A 21704-nucleotide genomic window follows, 5' to 3' on the forward strand; every position below is an offset into this window, starting at 1 on the left:
CTAAAAGTAGGTTATCAGTATTAAAATAACTGTGTGTAAATCAAGCTGAGGAGCAAAGAATCATGAGAGTTGATCTAAGTTTTGTTGAGCAGAAAGATTGTAAACACTGTATAAAGTAGAAGAGATCTCAAAACTGAATCTGGTAATGATATTTAAAATAAATTTAGTTGAGTACATAGCATCTCTGTTAAATCTAAGTAAGAAATTTAAATAAAATGCACATTTGCTATAAAAACCTGTTAAGTAATACCACTATAAAAACATAAAATTTATTATCTTTGATTATAGTCTATAGTCTAAATAATAAATTTTAAAAATCAAAATTCAAAAACCCCTCTTCAGAACAGGATTATTTTTTAGAGTTATGCATCAACATTAAATACAGTCTTATCAACTTTTATTTGGATTTGATGCTGAATATGAGCACTGAAAAGGTTTTTAAATTGAGGAAGAGAATATGAATAGCCCAAAAATTAAAATTATATTACATGCCTCTAAGTATAAGTGCTTTTATAACAGTAAGTGCTATTTATCCCTAAAGGTAGAATACTTACAGGTTTTCGAGTTGGGGTGACTTGAACAGAATGGTAAAATTCTGGTTGGACTCGGCTGCTTTTCTTGATTTTTCTTTTTCTTACAGAAGTTTCCTGCTCACTGAGGTGGTGAGCTTCCACTATGGGTTGTGTTTCCTCCAGGCGAGGTGCTACTCGTCTTCTGGCATGGCGAGGGCTGGATCTAAAGCCCTGTAAGAGAAAAAGGAATCATCGTGTTTGGCATCTCCCAAAATTGAGCTCTGTAACAACTGCAACATCACACTGGATCTTAACAGCTCAAAGTACAGGCATGCTCACCTTAAATTAATATAATGTCCATATATACTGCATGTAACAATAAAGAGATGCTGCCAAGTGCTGTTAATATCACATCTGATTTATGTTGCTCAATTATGTGTATTGCAGACACAGCCAGTAACAGTAACTCCTGTTGCTTTTCTTTGTAAGCTCATGCTTTTAGTTATTTATAACTAAAAAGTTCTAATTTAAAATTTATAATTAAAATTTTCCAGGTTAATCCTTGGCCTCATGAGAAATGGTTTTAGGGAGCATGGGCTGAAAATATGGACTTTTTTCCTGAGAATGAAAGTGAAGAAAAATTGATAGGTGGCAACAATTATATCATCTCAGAAATATGGGTATATTTGGCCAAATTAATAAACTCAGGAAAAGCTGCCCTTCAGAAATGCTTTTTTAGAGGCTTTCTGGGAAAACCTGTGAGCATCATCCAGAATGGCTCATGGCCTTACAGAATTTCTTTCCTTTAATGGCAGCATGTATAATGCTATCCCTTTATTGCTACCTGCAGAGCATTTACAATGAGCATTCTCTCATTTCACCGAGTCCCCTCATGAGCATGCACAAATCTGACAAGGGCCATTTGTACTGAATACAATGTTGGTTGATATTAAACTTGGCCAGGTTGTAAATATTCATTCACTTAGCCATATCAGCTTTCAGAATAGGTGAGCCAAATCTGTTCTTAGTGACAGTCTACAGTTTAAGGACTATATTTCTTTTCAAAACCAAGAATAGATGCAACAATTCCTAATTTTCTACTTTCTTTTTCCTTCTAGCAGAATACCCGCTGAAGTCCTTATGCAACAAAGCCAGAATTTTAGAATCCAACTTCTGCAAGGTTAGATTTCAGATAAAACTGCAGAAATCTATGTTGTGAATCTAAAAATCCTGAACTCCTGCCAGCAGAAAACTAGTGGGAGCACTAAATTTCCATATAAATCTGCTGTTCTTTTGCTCCCCCCTTCCATTAGCTTTTGGGTTTTGGAATTTGTTTTGCCGTTTTTGTTGTCATTTTAATTAGGAAATCAGCACAGAAGAGTTGTGCTAAAATGCTGTTATGTTGGTAAATTGAAACAATCAAAAGTATGGCTCTGTGAAAACTGGATTTCCTCCACTAAAGCTCATGAGACTGTAAGGGAAGACAGTGTCTGTCCTGGACACTCAGATGGACAGACAAACAGCTATCTTCATTATTTAAATGCATTCCACAATAAGTAAATATACCCTTAAATGGCCAAAAGACACAAACACACATTTACATACACATGCTAGTAATTGCTATAGATACATATTGCATGCAACAAATGATGTAAAAAGGCTGAAGTGGAAAGGTGAAGTAACTTGCAGGGAACAACCTTCTACACATGAGCCCTGGAGAGGAGGGACAGAAATAGAGCTCAAATCTACTTAGTCAGTCTGGGAGGTTCACGTATGCAGTGCATCAGGGCTGTGCAATACATATGATGCAAAGGTACAGCCAACGTTTCCCGAGTCTTTTTTTATGATCCCTCCTACTCTACAGAAGCAATGGAATCACTCAGAGTTTCGGTAAGGACGGACACCCCATGTCTGAATGGAAGCAGGACCCTGCCCATACCAACCAAAGCAAGCAGTACAGTGGAAGCCACTGCAGCCAGGAGATCTGTGCAGATTTAGGAGGGCCTCCAAACATTCCAAATGTAAATCTGAGACTCTGACACACTATTGCAGCAGGAAAGCTTGTTGCCCTGTTTTCTTTCCGCACTGTGAAATAGCTAACAGATACTTACAATGTATCATTCAACGTGGTACTAGGGACTATTTGGGATAAGAGGGAAAAGTACAACTCAGGGAGCCTGCTATAGAGGGGCTTACTGCACACGGAAATTTCCTTTTAGAAAAAAATGCTAGTATGCATCAGGGATTATTCCATAGCAAGTGAAAATATTCCTTAAGAGACCAAAACATCCAGCAAATCTATTCCAAGTTCTGAAATCAGAATAGATTTTCTAAATGCTAAATGCATTATGGTTTATTTATGTGAGGGCCACTGGCCAGAGCCTTGTGATATACCCTGCACTGCTCCTTCTCCACACTCCCATCCCATTAGCTGGATAAAACTCTCCGGGAAAGTATGTTTATGTAACAGAAGAATTTGATAGAAGCTAAGCAGCTCTAAAAGTGCTTAGAAACACATGCCAAATAGGGATTTAAGTATGTGGGTCTGTCTCACCAAGTGGCTTCACCTCAAAATATGTCTAGGTTTACTGATTATTATGTTTCAATATGAAAAATTCACCTGTGATTTCTAGAAAAATCTATTTATAGACAATGTTTTGCCTTGATATTTTCTGTATTTTTTTCACTTTTGTAGTTTATTACTAGCAAGAAAATGGGATCTTTATCTCTTTAAGAGCTCATCTGCTTCTGTTTGCTGAGGCTCATTCTTCTCTTGAAGTCATAATCTGCCTGCAGTATCACAAATAGTTGCTCTGAGGAGGATTATAATGTGATAAAGGCAGAGGATCATGATTTCAGGTGGAAAATTAATTCTGTATCTACAAAGATAATGTTACAAGAGCAGAGTCCTCAGACCAAATCCCAAAATGCTTACTCATTCCTGCAATGGGACTTTGCCAGAGCAAAGAGGCAAATCCAGAAAATTTCAAAATTTGGTCATCAAAAATGAAGACAGGAGGCAAAAGTGATGTAACATATGGAAGCTGCTACTCCTATGCTCAGTGCAAAATTAGAGTGCCTGGTGATTCCTTCTAAACAGTAAAATGAGCAGAAGCTTTTTGTGTCATTTATCCCTCAGTTTAGTCCAGAATTATAAACATCATATTAATACAGTAATCAAAATAAAAACCATGGAAATCACACAAATATTTGTTTGGCAAAGACAGCACTATTTTAGATGTCAAGTCAGTGCTCACAGATGAGCAGAAAAATGTTACAAAATGCTCAGGGAAGCACAGTACACCACCTGAGACCAAATCACTGAGGAAAAACTGGAGATTTTAAAATCACAGGGATATTACAACGAGGTTGCTCTAACACCATAAAGCAATTTGTAGTTTCCAGCATCATGTGAATGCTGTGTCACTGGGCAATGAAAACCTTGTCTTGTTCTTTGTGCTGGGAGGGAGTTGCTCATTCCCAGAACCTACTGCCTGACTCATTTTGTGCTGTAAAATTCTGAACAACAAGGCAAACCAAACAAAACTTCAAGCCTGTCTTCCAAATACCAAAATAGCTGCACAAAGATTTACACTAAAGTAATCTTCCTTAAAGAAACAACTCATATGACCACCACAACCAGTTTTAGACATATCAGAGGAAGACACGAGGCCAATTGAACCTGGAATTTTCTTCTCTGCAAAAGCATTCATGTGCATCCTTCCAGTTAGAGTCTGTTGGGATCCAGGAAGAGTGATCTTCCTAATCAAAGCCTATAGCAAACAGGAATGGAGAGGTGTCTCTGGAGGGTGTTGCAGGGCCAAAGGCTAGTTCACCTGGTCTCAAGTGAGCTTTTCTGTATGAGGAAGCAGGCTGCAAAGATCAGTCTTTTTTAGCTGAAATTCATTCTTTTAAATCTCTGAGTGGTTTGTGGGTTTTTTTGTTTGGTTGGTTGGGTTGCTGTTTGGTTGTTTTTTCCTCTTGAATGGGGTGTGATAATATTGAAAGAACCTATTCTGTCTATCTTTATACCCAAATCGATGATGAATGTTGTCAGCCTGGCCACAGCATGCCAGAGCATACTGTGTAAAATTACTTTCACAATAAGGTGTTCAGTAAAAAATATCTTATCTAGCCAAGTTTTAGCTTCACAGCTCTGACTTAGTGACTAATTCCTTGTCTATAGAAACACATGTGGGTTTTCTCTGGCCAAAATTCAGCAGACATCCCCTCCCCAGGTTACCCTTTGAGCCACCAAAGCCAGCAGGTGAGGGAACAAATCCCTCACAGCATTTCTTTCTCTCCATTGGCCATACCCAGAGCCCAGACTGACCACTTCACTCACACACATCCATACTGTGAGTATCCAAATTAAACAGGATGGAGCAGACCCATGGTGACTAGGTTTTGGTCTGTCTCCAATCTGGTATTCATCATTCCATATTTCATTGTAAGACTTCCCTTTATTTTTCTCCTTCTACATGAAATTATTCTGGTCTCTTCCATCACTTTTTTTTCCTATGAGAGTTTCACATTTCCTCTTTCACGGATATCACTCTTGATGGATCCCCATAATTCAGTACAGGATTCTTATAAATACTGATATATATAACAGTAGTACATTTTTTTTTCTGTTCTGTTTAAACATTTCCCTTCCCATCTCCTTTCAAATGAGGCTACACATCAGTTCTCACTGAACTGTTGAAAGTCATTCAAAAGGCCCTTTCTGGAGATCATAAACCTAAAAATTAAAATGTGGCTAAAGACTTTTCTCTGTAATGTACTCAACCTTGCATTTGTTAACAACAAAATGTGTATTTATTTGCCCCATTTTTTTCAATATGGTCTGGTATTTGATAACCAAATATGTTATACTCTGCCATCCTTGTTGTGTTTTTGCTTATTCTCATTCCTAATCCATTCCTCATAAAAATAGGAATTTTAAATTGCCTTAAAAACTTGTCTAGCTTTTGCTTTTATTTAAATTTACAGATAAGAACATACTGAATAATATATTGAACCTTTTTCTTTCACTGTCTTAGTTTTTCTGTATTTATTTTTAATTCTTTGTCTGATACTTTATTAGCATCAGATGAATATATCAGGGCTACCCCATGTGTGCATTATTGCTTTAGTGATATAAATCTCTGACTCCTCTATTCTTTCAATGTGCAATTGTATTAATTCACCAGACTCTTCTCCTCTCCATTCTAGTTTTTACTAGCCCCACTGCTTTCATATATTATCTCTATTCTTATGCTTGATAAGAAGCTATATTCAGTTTTCATTTTTCCAGTGTGTAAGTATTTTATGTAGAATATATTGGTTGTTAGAATTCTGATCTTGGGACCCAACCTTTGCAGCCAGTATGGGTTTTTGGAGTCAGTAAGCATTAACATCAATAGAGGTAAAAGTGCATTATCTGATGTCCAGCTGAAGTCAACAGAAATCTTTGCATTAACTTCAGCGGGCACTGGACTGCAGCCCAGCTTACCTTCTGGCAGAACTTCAGCAAATCACAGAGAAAGTGCTAGCTAGCATTAGGCCACAGTTCAGTGACAGCAGAACTCAAGTGTGTTTGCAAAGGCCCTTACAGATATCTGAGTATTTCCTGTAGATGACGGTGCACTAATAAATATCAAACCCAAAAGGAGCTTAGATAGGATATCCAGATTTGTGTTCTTGCTTTTAAGGTTTCTGACAGTGGTTGTATGTGCATGAGAATTGTCATCTGTTACCACTGTCAACTAATGGCCTCAAGAAATAGCCTTAAAATTGCCAGTTACCACCTGTCTAAATCTTGGAAACTTTCAGGTCTACACAACCCACGGCATCTTAGGGCCTGCAGACATTTATATGAGTAGCATCAAATCCTTCTCAAGATGCTGGCATTCTCAGCTGCTCTACAGACAGGCTGAAATATAATTAAACCCTATCGTTGGAGAACCTACTTCAACTAAAATGGCAGGTTTAAATCAATTAACTTTATTGTATGAGATTCCCCTGCACACTGAAAGAGAAAAAATTGAGATTCTTTCTGCTACACAGAAAAACATATATGTGTATGGGTAAATACGCCTATATCTATCCATCTGAATTGTAAGAACAGTTCTAAATTAAAAAGTGGCCAAGATTGCATTATTTCCCTCCTTCCTCTTCCATTGAGATTTCCATCCCAAATATCATCAGTTTACAAAGAACCAAAGAAAACCCCACAACATTTATTTAACTGCCAGTTCTGCAAGTTCCACCCAAAATCCAAGATTCAAGCTAAGTTCTCCAAGATATTTATAGTAAAGATTGCTAAGTATTGTAACATGTAAATTTTCTATCACAGGAGGATTACCTACACTCACTGAATGCATTACTTCACTAACACCCAAGGAGGATACAATTGTATTTGTTCTATTTTGATTCTATCAGAACTAAAGAAATAGACTGCAACCTTTTTTTTGTGTGGTTCTCTTGATAATTTTTTTAATCTTACAAAGGGTTACTCCTATAAAGAATCAGGAGTTAAAACATAAAATATAAGATTTTACATTCAGTTTCTCATTCCACTCCCTCATTAGCAAGCTTTCACTGATGCTGCTTTGCATGCCTTATGTTTATTTTAGGAGATATTATTCTTATCTTATAAAATCTAAACTCTAAGCAGTGCTGGAACCATTTCTCAGATATTGAAGACTGTGATTTGGCACATGCAATATTCCAAGATAAGTCCACATGTTCAAAGGCATTTAAAGCAATTGCTTTTTACATAACCTGAACAAGATTACTTTCCCAACCGAGTTTATGAAATAGAACATCAATAATCTGCTTTCCAGTTCCTAATCAGCCCCCTCCCCCCATGTAAATACATAGGAGTCCTTGTATTTAGGCATTTAGGAGCCACTAGGTTTAGGTGCGAGTTTAGAATACAGTGTCCAATAACCCATGCTAAGTTACACTGCTGTTTAACATGACACATTTGGTTTTTCCGTCATAAGGTCAGGATTCCTATCAAAGAACAGGTAAGTTGTAACATTAGGAAAACCTGATGATCTGCAAGCAAACAGCCGAATGGCACACCCAGTCATGCCTCAAAGTACCCTTTAAATTCTCTTTCCTGTCTAAAGCTATAAGCCACAGAGGCTGGCCCGTTCTCCAGGCAGCCCTATCGTTCTCTGACAAGGCTTGCAGCTCTCCACAGCAGCTTTGCAATGGCTTGTCCCAGTTCCTTCCCTGTTACCTCAGGGCACTGCAAGCCTCCCTAGGAAGGGAAAAATTATTCAAGAACAAAAAAAAATCAATGTACTGCTTGATCCGTGGTCTGCAAGGGAAGGTTTAATTTAAAATATACTAGCACATTCACCCAGCATGTCCCCTTTCCAGCCCTGCTTCCTCTGTTTTCCATCTCTTCATGTCTCCTTATCTTGGGCAGTGTCCAGTATATATCAAGGATCTGCCAGAAGAAATTAGCTTTAAATATTAAAAATACGGTAAGAAGCTGAATAAGAAATAAGAATTGCTAAACCATAGCAGTGCTGCCAAACATCTAATACAAAGAGATTACTCTCTTTTCTCTGGTATGCTTGTTTGAAACACAAACTGGTAAGAGAATATATCCCACCACAGCATGTGAAGATGTGTCTGTACTTTTTAAATTGTAAAATAGATGCATAACTGATGAGACACTTTGCAGGAATATATTATAAAAAGCTAACTAGGCTAGAATTCAGGTATCTATTAAGATAACTAGATTCAGATACCAACAACATACCTGAACAAGTCTTTGCTTCCTGTTATCACCAATAAAAAATTTAGTTGACACATTCAGCGAGGCTTGAAGATCCATTCAGCACATCCTGAAGCAGACATCAACACTAGGTCAGCTGAGCAGCTCTACAGACTATAATCTGTAAATGCCTGCAGTGAGCTTGTTGGGCTGCATAAAGGGATGCTGTTTTTACAAACTCACTTTCCAACTCCTACCTTCCCATGAAGGAAGGTAGTGGAGGCAGATCAGAAGAGAACTTGGTTGTATCATTTTGTTCTTTCTAGAATAAGGAAGATTCCTTATTCTTATAAGGAATCTTATCCTTATTCTATACCTCAGCCTGACATGATTATGTATTTCAGTATAATTTGTGCTATCAATTTATAGAATCATCAATTAAGCCCGTAGGATCTGTGTTTCACTTCCAGTCTGCTCTACTACCTACCCCACCATCCTGAAGCAGAGTGCCATACTTAAACAGCTGAGTGGACAGGGGAGATAAGGACATTGGCACAACTTGCAAGAAAAGTGTCTTTGCCCAAACATCAAGTGCAGTTAGTTTCTGTAGCTGATATGGTGTTTTCACACTTCAGCCACAGCTCATGTTTCATTCCCACTGATGAGTCAGGAACAGCAAAGCTCTGACTCTCCTTGATGCAAGGCAGTAGGGCACAAGGCAGCCCAGCAGGGGCTCAGACACTTTGGGTACAAATATCCAGATAACAAGTACCCAGGCTGGCTGCTGAACCAGAAGCACAAAGAACAAGCTGAAAACCAAGGCAGCTTTGCTAACACTAAGCCAAGATCAGCTGTCTGCCCTGTGAGCCTGACATGCTAAAGCATCTCTGCCACACAGTGCCGAGTCCTTGCTCCGGGAGGCTGGAGGGGCCCATGTGCCCACTCTGCAGAGCGGGGTGAGGACCCCCCCGCTCCGCGGCGCGCAGGAGGCTGGAGGAGCATGTCATCTGCACAGCTGACGGCAAGCAGGGGTGAGCAGCTGCAGCTCCGGCTGGTGTCCTCTCATGTCTGACATGGCCAGGCCCCAAAAAGCCAGCTCAGCTGAATCAGATCCTACATGAAAACATCAAGGTGACTTCACCCTGTGCTCTGCACATTATTCCCTTGCATATCAAAGGTGCCTCTACTTAAAACAGTCTGGGAATGGAAGAGAGTGTGAGTCAGGTTTCCATGCCCAAGGAAAACACATCTAACAGCCCTGGAGCAGCCACAACCCCAAGGGTTATACTACCCTGTTCATGTGATACTTTCTTACATTTATTACCCTCAGTCTAAAGAGCTAAGCTGTTTCTGAAAGAACATCCACAACCTGATCTGTCACTCTTATAATCTAACTGCAATAACTGAGAAATCAGTGCAGATGATTAAGCTTTTCTGAGCAGTGTGTGATCTATGGAGCCCTGCATGATCCCTTCTGTCTGTGTAAGAACAGTTTCTACAGGAGATGTGGTAATACATGTTCTCACTGCAAGTATGACCTCAGCTATTCTAATTCATGGTTTCAGTCTGAGGTTTGTCTAGGGCAAAAGACAGTAGCTAGAAGTTCCCGTTCTGTACACGTGTACAATGTGTCTGTGAACAGGCAGATGGCCACAAGCTGTGCTCCCCCTGCATCCCTTTAATACCAGGGTTCTGCTCGTGTGTACAGGGAGTGTGCACTCAAATAGCACAGAGCCCAACGGAACTGCAGCTCATCTAAAACCCACATTTCCAGAGACAGCAGTAGATACTGAGAAACATGGATGTCTAAATACTTACATGATAGCCATGAGGTTGTTGGCATAATTGTATATTAATGGGAAACTAAAGAGTAAGAAGAACTTTTATGAGGTAGTGTATCTTTATGCAGTGGTTTTCCTGGTCCTGCTAGAGAACCATGAGGATGCATTCACTTATAAAGCAGGTCCCAGGACCATGCCTGACCACTGATGTGGATCATAACACAATGTCAGTACTTTTTAGGTGATTGGTGGAGCTCAGAGGTGATTCCCTCAGCATTTCAAAGCTCTGCAGACCATCAGAATCCAGAGCAGAGATACAGACAACCAGGAGGCTATATAAATACATTAGGCATTTGTACCCTACATTGTAGTACAGACTAAAAGTACCCAAGTTAACTCCTCTGGAGTTAGTTTAGCTCAGCACTCGAGCAGTCTGGCTGCAGCAACCAGACAAATGCCATCTATTTGGTGATACAACTGCTGAACAGGCTGCTCCTCAGCACACACCGATGCTTGGGGGCTATCTAAAGGCAGCACTGCTGTGACTAAAGCTGACAAAGAGTGATGGACAGATGACATACAGTAAACCAAATCTCAGTGATACCTAGTTTGCCATGTGACAGCTCAGTGTGGTACACTCTGTCTGGGCCACATTATTTGATATGAAAAATGGACGGAACGGTTTGTCCTTATACAGTGTAACCTGTATTTATAGCTCTCCATTCATTCCTACACATAAGTGCTCTCATACAGCTAAGAAAACAATTTATTTTTTCTCTGATTTATTTTCCTTTGAATCTGTTCTTTAACTCTTAGACAGCTAATGGAAAAATAGTTTAAACATCCTGAGGGAAATCATGTCAAACACAAAGGTAAAATATTTTCAGGTGGATTCAACTCTGTAAAGACAATGAAAACATCCTTTCAATGGGTGAATGAATGTATTTTGCTGGCTAGTCCTGCACATTTGTTGTGCTTGTTAGATGCACTCCCTCCAATCAAAGAGAAGACTTAAATTCAGCTTGGAGGGTCTGCTGATTTCTCCTTTCACTGGAGCTGTACATATCTGGAGCAGTTTATAAATAACTGCAATGCTCAGGATGAATTATGGTGCAACTCTTCAAAGACTATTCATTATTGTTTTGTAAGATAACTAGAACCGTATTTTTAGGCAACTGTCTCACAATCAGCCTCAGAAGGGGCCTGATTATGGCAAAGGTACACTTAGGGATAAGTTTATGAACAATTTTCTGGGCATCTGTGTTGATAAAGTAATATATACATTTCCTGGAGATTGTTGTACTATAGTTTTGCACCCATTGTACCATAATGGATTATTTAGAAAATCCATTTACTCTTAAAAAATATCATCAGTTTTGGATGAACTATTTCACTACCAGTCTAGTCACAGCAATACAGAATCACAGAATCACAGTGTCGGAAGAAACCTTCAAGATCATTGAGTCCAATCCATGCCTAAACACCTCAACTAAACCATGGCACCAAGTGCCACATCCAATCTTTTTTTAAACACATCCAGGGATGATGACTCCACCACCTCCCCGGGCAGATCATTCCAGTACTTTATCACTCTTTCCATAAAAAAATTTTCCTAATATCCAGCCTATATTTCCCTTGGCACAGCTTAAGGCTGTGTCCTCTGGTTCTGTCAGTTGTTGCCTGGAGAAAGAGACCAACCCCCATCTGACTAAAGCCACCTTTCAGGGAGTTGTAGAGAGTGATAAGGTCACCTCTAAGCCTCCTTTTCTCCAGGCTAAACACCCCCAGCTCCCTCAGTCGTTCCTCACAGGGTTTGTGTTCCAAGCCCCTCACAGCCTCGTTGCCTCCTATGGACACGCTCAAGCGTCTCAACATCCTTCCCAAACTGAGGGGCCAGAACTGGACACAGCACCCAGGGTGTGGCCTCACCAGTGCCGAGTACAGGGGAAGAGTGACCTCCCTGCTCCTGCTGGCCACACCATTCCTGATACAGGCCAGGATGCCCTTGGCCTTCTTGGCCACCGGAGCACACTGCTGGCTCATGTTCAGTCAGCTCTTGACCAGCACCCCCAGGTCCCTTTCTGCCTGGGCACTGTCCAACCTCACCATCCTCAGCCTGTAGCACTGCAGGGGGTTACTGTGGCCAAAATGCAGGATTTGGCACTTGGACTTAATAAACTTCATCCTATTGGACTCTGCCCATCCATTCAACCATTCCAGGTCTCTCTGCAGAGCCATTGTACCCTCCAACATATCAACACACAATTCCAGCTTAGTGTCGTCTGCAAATTTACTGATGGAAGACTCAATATCCTCATCCACGTCGCCAATAAGAATATGGAAATAGACTGGATATATACAACCTTGTAGCAACTGTTCAGTGTACTAAAATGAAAATGTGGGGTCTGCAAAACTTAAACCACCAAATGTTATTCCTTTGCTATAGCCATGGTTAACACACACTGTCAGCCCTCACAGAGTCTTTTCACAAAGTGTCAACTCCTATTTATCTTACTGGTGTGTTTAGTCCCACCTGGGTTAGGCAAAGTCAGAATTTACAGTGGACTGTAAAATTTGTACTGATTTCTTTCTTAGTAGTTTTCGACCTGTAGGTCTCAGTGGAAGCATTCACAGGAAACTTGCCCAAAATATGGGAGTCAAAATTAAATAAATACAAAGTCATACCATGTTGCGTGTGACTACCCACTGACACTGATCCCTTCAGTTCCTGAGGTCATAGTATCCCTAACATAAGAGGTAAGGTAAAGGAAAACTGTGAAGCTCAGAGAAAATTTCAGGCAAAAGATTTATAAATCTGGTCATTTTTCCTCAATAACATGAAGACTGCTACTTTAGCAATTAGCACAATAATCCCTTCACAATCTCATAAAACCCAACCATTTATAGATCCTGAATGAGAACCTTCCTTTTCAACTGTTCTTACCACCAAATCAAAAGACATTAAGAATTATACCATTCAGATTAATTCCTTCCAGCCTAAGGGCTAGAAGCTTACTTCCCTTTTAATTGAAAGGTAAAAATCTCACATAATCCAGTGACTCCAGAGGCTTCAACTATGAGGAAAACTAATTCAGAAAGAAATTTAAATCACAAGTGGCAACACCAACACATTAAGCAATGCTTTTCAATTGAAAGGTACAGGTGAATTTCAGACCTCTTCCTAAGGCACAAAATGATAAACATTGAAAGGTGTCAAGCCCAAGCCCACAAAGAACTCAGAGAAAATTCCTTTGCTTCATGAAAAAAACAACTTCTACAAAGAGCACAAAAATAATAAAATCAGCAAATTATTTATGGCCTTTACATTTTTCAATAATAATAATAATAATAATAATAATAATAATAATAATAATAATAATAATAATAATAATAATAATAATAATAATAAGGACAAATGATGAATCATAGTCCCTACTTTGGTAAAACTCTCACTGAGTTATATTGTTATTTTGGTGTGGTTTTGGTTCAGCACAGATATTTCATTCTACAACTGATTCTCAAAATAAAGACAGAGTAGTGCAAACAACTACATCAAAGTCTGATATGTCATGTAGCAATGAATATTTCTGTTGGAAATTTACTTGTTTTCTTTTTAAAGCAGTGGCATATCTAGGTCTCCCTGAGATTAGGAACATTAACTATTCTGGGTGTGATTCCTTTGTGCCTTCATGGAATTTCTGTAGCACCTGGGGAATGGAAAAATCTTAAGAGCAGTTACAGTCATAATGAACCTGAGGACTGTAAATAAAAAATATATTAAAAATTAGGCCTCAAAAACTTCAGATGGTAGCAAGTGTTAGTGAGAAGGTGGAGACAAAATCACTGTATTATCTCAAGAAACTCTCGCATCTTCCTGGTTAATGTTTTCTGTTTTTAAGCACCTCTAACAAAGACAGACTTTCACCTACTTTATATTCATAATGATTCATGCAAATTTATCTCCTTTTGAGGCAGGGGGTCAAGTGTTTAAGTTCATTCTATAATAAGTAATATCTGCATACACTTTTGATGTATAATAATGAGGCATGTTTTGCAGAGACATTAAAATCAAGCCCCACAAAAATGGACTATTTGTGGATTCAATTCACCAGTGGCATATAAAATTCAAAACAGAAGGGCTGAAAAGGATCATAAACACATTTTCAAATTTTGTGTCTACCCTCCCATAGTACGCAGTCTTATTTTTTATTGTGTGGTTCAGTATTAAAAGAAAAGGATTCAATAGTTCTCACTGTATATAGACAATGAAGGCATGCACCATGAGAGCTGTGGCTGTGGCAAAGAATCTCAACATAAATTTGCACACATCTATTTTTCCAAATATAAGGCTTTCCTGGCAGGCAGTCAATCATGCAGGAATTGCCAAGGCTCTGTAGATAGGGCAATTATAATTCTCTGTGCACTGCTGCTAGACCACCTGCATGTTCACATGTGATGGAAGTCAGATTTGAACCCAGCTCTCAGGAGATGAATGCCAACCCACTGCTATTTACTATCAGCCTGTTTTTCATTATCTTTTATTCTAATTAAGAAACGCTATTTATAACTACACCTGACAAACAGCTAAGCATGGTGGAAGCTAGCAGATGTACCTTGTGCTATAAAACTTGGAGCTGAGACATTACATTCATTTTGGGGTGAGGGGATTATACAAAGCCCTTATTTTCAGGTATCACGCTTTGCTTTCATCAACATTGTACTGCAGTTGGAAGTGCGTAATGTTTTGTGATGATATAGATAGAGAATGTCAAATTCTGCTTCAGATAAGGTTTCCAATATTTTTATTGGAAGTATGCCTGTAGTTTTTTCATTAATGAATTCTATTAGATTCATTAAAATAACATTTTACTTGAAAAAATATTGGAAAATGAAAATTTAATGATGTCAAATGAGTCATCGTTTCTCTATCAAAAGTCTCATCAGGAAATGAAAGGAAAAGCAGTTCTACCACTTATTTAAAAGAGCAGTTTAGACCACTGGCTGCAGTATTACTCCATCTAAACAAAATACAGAAAATTATGAAAGAATATAACAGTTACTCTAGTATGTTTCACTTAATGGAAGCTTCTAGGAAATATTTTAAATTCATCTGCTTCTGACTGGATGATAAACAAATAACCACATGCTGAAGCAATAAAAATAAATTACTCTGCCAACTTTCCTCTGAAGTGTCACCATTCAGGATGGCACATATTTCAAAACATTAAACTTCACCTCCATCTAGGCTCAGGACTGAGTGAATTTTACATGGAAAGCAAGCATTTTGTATTGGATAAACTAAATAGTGAAAAAATATTTTGATTTCCAGAGGTACACATTTGTTTGTTCACTTTACTGGAGCACTGGTGAATAACAAACTCAGGCTTTTCATGGTTTAAAGATAGGACACTCCTGATGGCATCCTCTTTTTGTGATGGTGTGTACAAATTTCAAAATAGTTGAGAATTTAAAACTAATTGCCAATACAAATCATGCTGCAAAAATGTATCCCATGCACACGTTTGAAAACATTAGTCATAATCGGATAATTTTCACACCCACAGCAGGGTAAGGGAAAATAATTTAAAACAAAATATCATTTGGGTGCAAAACTGTCTCTCAAGGCTTTCTGAATAATAGGCAATGGCATGAAGATATGCCTTAAATCAATAGCAGGAAACCAGGCAAGAGAAATATCTAGACAGGAGCTGTACAGGGCAACATGGAAACAAAGTGGGGACTAAAACAAATATTATTTTTCATATTTTCCCAGCAATTATGCTCCTCATCCAGAATCCCTAGGAAGTGACTGGGGTTTGTGTTATACTTTCAGCACTGGCATGTAAGAGTTTTGATTCTCCTGACCTATGAATACAAAGCCACACACCGAGGTCCCTGCCAAGCAGGATTGTAGTCTGGATCCTTCTGGGATCTCCCGCGGCAACATGCAAGGCAAGCAGGGAACTTCCCTGACGGGAGCAGGGCGCAGGTGAGGGCTGTGGGCACAGCCAGCGAGCAGGGGCTCTGCAGTCCCAAACCCACCAGCTCTGCACGCATTTACAACCAGGTCAATAACTGGGCTCAGGGCTGCTTTTGGACACAGGGAGCTCTGGCACGTACAGTAAGCACAGCTTTTCTCCAAGTAACCAATTCCTTTGGGAATGACACGAATCGGCAGGCCGGTTAGGGTAACACAGATGAAGAGCTCATTTTGTGTTGGGAAGGGAAAAAACCAAACCAAGAGATGAAAGAGGACATTATGTTTTTCATGCAAAATGAAAAGTTTGCTATGTGATTTCATTAACAAAAGACCACGACAATAGGTACTCGGGTAAAGAGAACAACTTCTGACCTTGAAATTGCGTGCTAAATAAATTACCTCAGAGCGAAAGTGATGAGTTCTCATGACAGCATCTGGAAGGGAAGCAGAAAGAGACACAGGCTCCACCAGCCGCACCTCGCATTTCGCCCCGGCTAACGGGTTAACCCCGCCACTCGCCCTTCGGCGCACACTCCGGGACGGCTCCGGCCCCTCAGGCACAGCCGGCAGCTCCGCCCGGCATTTATATTTAATTCATCGGGAAGAAGTTGGGCATAAAGTTCTGCTGCGCTTTGACACACCGGGGAGGGCTGGGGGGGCTTCCCAGCCTCTCACCTCTCTCCCTCTAGCCGAGGTTTCGCTGAGGGATGGGTGGAGACAAGGCTGCCGCAGTCCTGGGCTCGGCTTGAATTTTCTTTAAAGCCTTTGCCCGGCTAAACCGTGCCACGGCGGCCCTCCGGCGGCACAAAGCCGGGGATGGGCCGGGGACACCCCCCGCCGCCCTGAGGGACCGGCAGCGTCTCTTACCTCGGCTCCTTGAGCGACCTGAAAAGACGGATTTGATGGGATGCCTCCCTTTCTGGAGCCTGCGGTGCCAGCAGCAGAAGAATAAAATCGTGGCAATGGTCCCCAGCAGCAGCAGGAGCAAGAAGAGGGCGCACTGGATGCTGTAGGGTCTCAGCAGGACCAGGAAAGCCGCGGCGATCATGGCTCAAGCGCCCGGCTGCCCCTGTGCGTGCGCGGGTCTGCGGCGAGCGGCGGGGGGCCGGGCAGCGCCGGGCAGCCTCTCCCCCCGGCAGCGGGGCGGGCATCGCCGCCGGCACCGCGCTGCTGGAGCCGGCAGCCGGGGGGGAGGCGGCGGCGCGGGGGAGGAGGAGGAGAAGGAGGAGGAGCGGGATGAGATTCAGGCCGTGACTCAGCAGCAGCAGCCGCCGCGGCGATGCTTGCGGTGGGGCTGCCCCTCCGTGCCCGCCCGGCTGCCGGGAGCGGGGAGAGCGGCGGGCAGAGCCGGAGCGCCCCGGGCAGCGGCGGGCGGGGCGGGGCCGGAGCCGCATGGCAGCCGGCGCGGGCACGGCGGGGCGGGGCGGCAGCAGCAGGAGGAGGAGGAGGTAGAGGTAGGGGAGAAGGAAGAAGAAGAAGGTGCCGCCGGTGTCGGGAGGGAGGAAGGAGCACGGAGCGGTGCATCCCGCCGCCGAGGAGGCTCGGCCGGTGACATCACCGCTGGAGCTGCTGAGAGAGTCGGAAAATGGCTGCTGCGAGGTACCGGGGGACCCCCGTGGGAAAAGAGGGGCTGCGACCGAGGGGCGCGGGGTGTCGGCAGCGCCGAGCGCCCGCGCAGGTCCGTGCGGGAAGCGGGTCTGTGGCGTACCCTGTACCCGAAGCATCGGTCGAAGGCGGTTTCCTGGCGGGGGAACGGATTGGGAAATGATAACGAGATCCATCCTGACAAGGTGACCAGGGCCCTGACCAGGTGCGGGGCTGCCCCGTGTCCCCGATGGCGGCGTTTAGCGGCAGCCGGCTGCAGGCGGGACGGGGCCGGGTGCGCTGCGCTGCCCGGCCGTGCCCTGCGCACAGCAGCACCTGCGGGGACCCTCGCCCTGCGGGAAACTGCAACGCGCTGCAGCCAATGTCAGCCCCGTGCCCTTCCCTCGCCGCCGGGCCGCAGCTGGTGCAGCATCAAAATCCTGCCATGTGCAGGTCGCTAACGCAGATGGTAACAAGGGTTCACCTATGCCGCTCTTTCTACCTGTGTAGTTGTTACTGTGATAGTCCAGACTTTCAGAGGCTGTTTCAGAGGTGTTTGGAAATGCAGTTCTAAATTCCCTCACAGCCACGCAGAAAAAAAATCACTAGCTGAAAATATAGTCAGGTACCATTTTGCATTTACTCATGTTACTGGGGGGAAAGGCTCATTCAAGGCAAAACTCATGTGCTTTTCATGTATCTTTGATGTGAGCACATAAATCTGTAGAGCATTTCCAAAACTTCATAGAAATAATTAAAATCTCTGTGTAAATATTGGAGAAACATTGAAATGTTACTGCTTTATATGACTGACATAAAGCTGCAGAAAAGCATACGTGTAAATTTAGGTTAAACTAAAAAATATGCAAGCTGGAAAGACAGAGAGGGAAATGTATCTGTGGTAGTTTAAGTAAGAACTGGAAAAATAATCTCTAGATTAGTAAAATTAATTTATCAGTGGGCTAATAACATTGTAACACTTTACTGTACCCTTAAGGTTAATAACATTGTAATGCTTTACTGTACCCCTAAGGTGAAGGAAATCTATCATCATGGAAAGATGCTCATGATAGCGGGGAAGGGGGGGGTGTAAATAAAAAAAAAAAAAAAAATTGGGTTTTAGGTCTATAATAATTTATTCCAGGTATTTTGTATCATTTCATTCTATACACCAAGAGTGAGCCAGAATAGTCTGTCCTATTACTTTGTAAAATGGGAAGTTGCTACATTGCAGCCATGGATTCGAGGCTTTCCCTCACTGCCTGGAAAATGCCAAACGCTGTAAGGTTGTGTTGCATCACGTGGTGCAATATTGAAATCTTTCCTAATACCGCAGTACACTGCAGTAGAATGGTTTTAATGCAGATTACCTGGAGATTATTCAAACAGTCCACGTTACCTCACTGAAACACGAAGGAAATTGGTGTGATCCTCCTGGCATTGTGCTGCAGTGCCACGCTGCAGGATATTGCAGGAGCAGGAAACTTTTTGACACCTTTAACTCTGCACTGATTTATTGTTTCAGAGTGGGATGATAGAGCAAAAGTAGCACAGCAGTGACTGCACAGTAAATCACAGAGAACTGAGGGGGAGCAGTTCTTTTCACATTGTTCTCAGGTAACAGTGTGTAGAAATCATCTGACAGACAAATCTCTAGTGAAAGCTTTTTAGTTTAAAGTTTATAGCTTTTCCCTTCTAAGAGTTAGAGCTCACTGGTGTCTTGAGGATAGTATTTTTCCAAAAGGATATAATAAGTTTCATGACAGCTGCTTAATTTTTTTTTCAAATGTGAAAGAGAGTGCAGTTTAGTGCAAGAAATGCTGACATGCATGATTTTTCAGAGAGCTGCTGCTCCAGGCTTTTGAGTCAACTATCTCACATGTACACCAAATTGCTGCTCTGGCTTTCATTATATTCATATTCTGTGTTTGTTAAATACTGCAGGGTATGGTAGAATGGTTAAAATATTACTTCCATGGTGAATAAAGTTTAAATTGCTGAAGTTACTACACATTAAATATAACCAAATTATATGTGGTAGTTTTTTTCCCCAAATAGTAATAAAGAGAATTTAAGATAAGTTTTATATGTATCACACTTTTAATTTAAGATTCTTTACAGAATGTTTTTTAGGGGACTTTTCCTAAATCTTAAGGATGATAAACAGAGAAGACAAAAGAAATGAAGAGAGAAGGTTAAAACAAAACCTCTCATCTGAGATTTGACCTCAGAAGGGAAATCCTGGAGGTGAAGCCATTGCAGAGAAGAAGTAAAAGAAGGTAACAAAGCCTTAAGACTGCGATCATGGGGAGTGGAATGGGAGGAGAGGTCAGAAGCTGTTGAGAAGTGGAATTAAGTATTTTATAATCCAAGAAGGCAGTTATTGATTCTGCAATAAGCTAGGGGTCCTGCTGCCATTTCAGAGTACGCATAATGTGAGTGCACTTTTGTAGAGTTGCAAGGTGGTGGGATGTAGGGTCCTGCAGATGCTTGTTCTGATGGGGACCATCAGAAACAGAGCAGTGACAAAGTCACTGCCATAGGTGGAGCTTTTGGCAGCAGTGTGGGAAGCAGCCTTTCACTTGAGCAATGCTGAGGGAGGAGGTGGTGATAATTATTTGGTCAGAGGGATCAAAAAGGGAAGTTCTGCTTCAGAGGGATCAAAAACAGAAGTTCTGCTTCAGAGAACCCACAGGGAAGAGGTGACCAGCAAATATTTGGGAGTGGAAAGGCATAGGAGGCTGTTTCTGTGGTTACAGTTACTCTTGCATGCAGTTTACTTATTTTCCTAAGTTGGTGAGGCAGGGAAACAACATGGAAATTGTATTGAACTTCTGCAGTTTAATGTAAGAGTTGAACAGGGAATGTGCTGTAGCAGCAGTAGCAGCCCTCCTGCAGGGAGAAAAGGCAGGGTTGACCTCAAATATTCTTTCAGCTGGTCTCTCATGATAAGCTCTTCTGACTTAGCAGTCTTGCCCAGCAAGGCTGAAGAAGATCCTTTTTTCCCTTACCCTTGTCCTGCTTGCAGAATTGCAGTACAGTCTCTGGGGCCAAGGCATATTCCTTGATAATTTAGGTGATGGTCAGCTACACCTTCTAAAAGAAACAAAAAATTCTAGCTAAGTGCCATAGGTTAGGCTGACAGGCAAAAAAAAACATGATTGTTGTCATTATAGTGCAAGAGTTCTATTGTCTTTACATTGCAAGGGTTCCATACTGCTAGAGTTTTGTACTTCCTTGATGTTTCTTGTAGGCAGCTCCTCTAGGCACTGACTCTTCCTTGTCCTTGCAGTAGCTAACTGACTCCAGTTCCCACCAATCCACTCTTTTATAACACTCTTCTTATTGGCTACAGCTGTGGCCTGTTAACATCAGGCCTGCTCCTAATCTTTAGTAATTGGTTCAGCTGCAACTCTTTAGGGGATAAGATTATATTCTATACCACCTTCATTTACCCATACTGTATCCCCCTACACGTGATGGCATTTTGAGTGGAGAAACCATGTCTTCAGAGGTCTGCTGGCCTCCCCCAGTGTGAGCCATGGGATTTAAGGGCACTCCACAGCTCTGTGAAGGCACCTCTGCTCCTGCAGACTGAGGCCTTGTAGACCTCATTTTGCAGCTGTAAAACTCTGTGTCAGTGAGCTGAGGGGAAAAAGGTCACATGCTGGATTTGGTGATGTGGACGTAAGACTATGAGACGATGCATGAAATTATTTCACAAGAGTAGCTGAGTGAGTGAAAGGGTAAGATCATTTCTTTTCACTGGTATGTAGGTATGCTTTAAGGGTTGTGTTTGTATTGATTAATTATATTTGAGTGAAATATTCTGTCTAAATGACTACTTAACTGGTAAGAAGGGTTCTCTAATCATCTAATACTTTCTAACAAAATACTTGGGTTTTTCCACATCAAACAAGAACCAAAGTAAACACAGTCAAAACCACAGAAGCAAGCAAATAAAATACAGGAGACATAGTATCTGAGTGTTATCAACTTCTTTCAATAAAATAGTTGACTTTCCCCCTCAATATCCTACTCACAGATTACATAATGCCATCAGTGCTACACTAGCAGCTTAAATATTCCATACGAAATGTTGTGAGAGTTTCTGGTAGATGATTAAACCT

General features: G+C 41.5%; 1 protein-coding gene across 6 annotated transcripts in view; it reads right to left on the bottom strand.

Annotated features, from left to right (window-relative positions):
• LOC115902774 (dystonin-like) overlaps positions 1-17120 on the bottom strand; it is a 289291-nt gene extending 272171 nt beyond the window's left edge. For 5 of the 6 annotated variants that reach the window (XM_030946564.1, XM_030946561.1, XM_030946560.1 and 2 more), the window contains exons 1-3: positions 16858-17120; positions 16363-16424; positions 555-743 (exon numbers count right to left, since the gene is read on the bottom strand). In XM_030946564.1, the coding sequence (XP_030802424.1) occupies positions 555-743; positions 16363-16424; positions 16858-17038 (432 nt within the window). In that variant the 5' untranslated portion in view covers positions 17039-17120. The remainder of the gene's footprint in view (positions 1-554; positions 744-16362; positions 16425-16857) is intronic. The other variant, XM_030946563.1, reaches the window with a different exon arrangement.
• Between the last annotated feature and the right edge of the window lie 4584 nt (positions 17121-21704).

The sequence above is a fragment of the Camarhynchus parvulus genome, chromosome 3 (genome assembly GCF_901933205.1).
Source record: "Camarhynchus parvulus chromosome 3, STF_HiC, whole genome shotgun sequence".
Taxonomy (NCBI): Eukaryota; Metazoa; Chordata; class Aves; order Passeriformes; family Thraupidae; genus Camarhynchus; species Camarhynchus parvulus.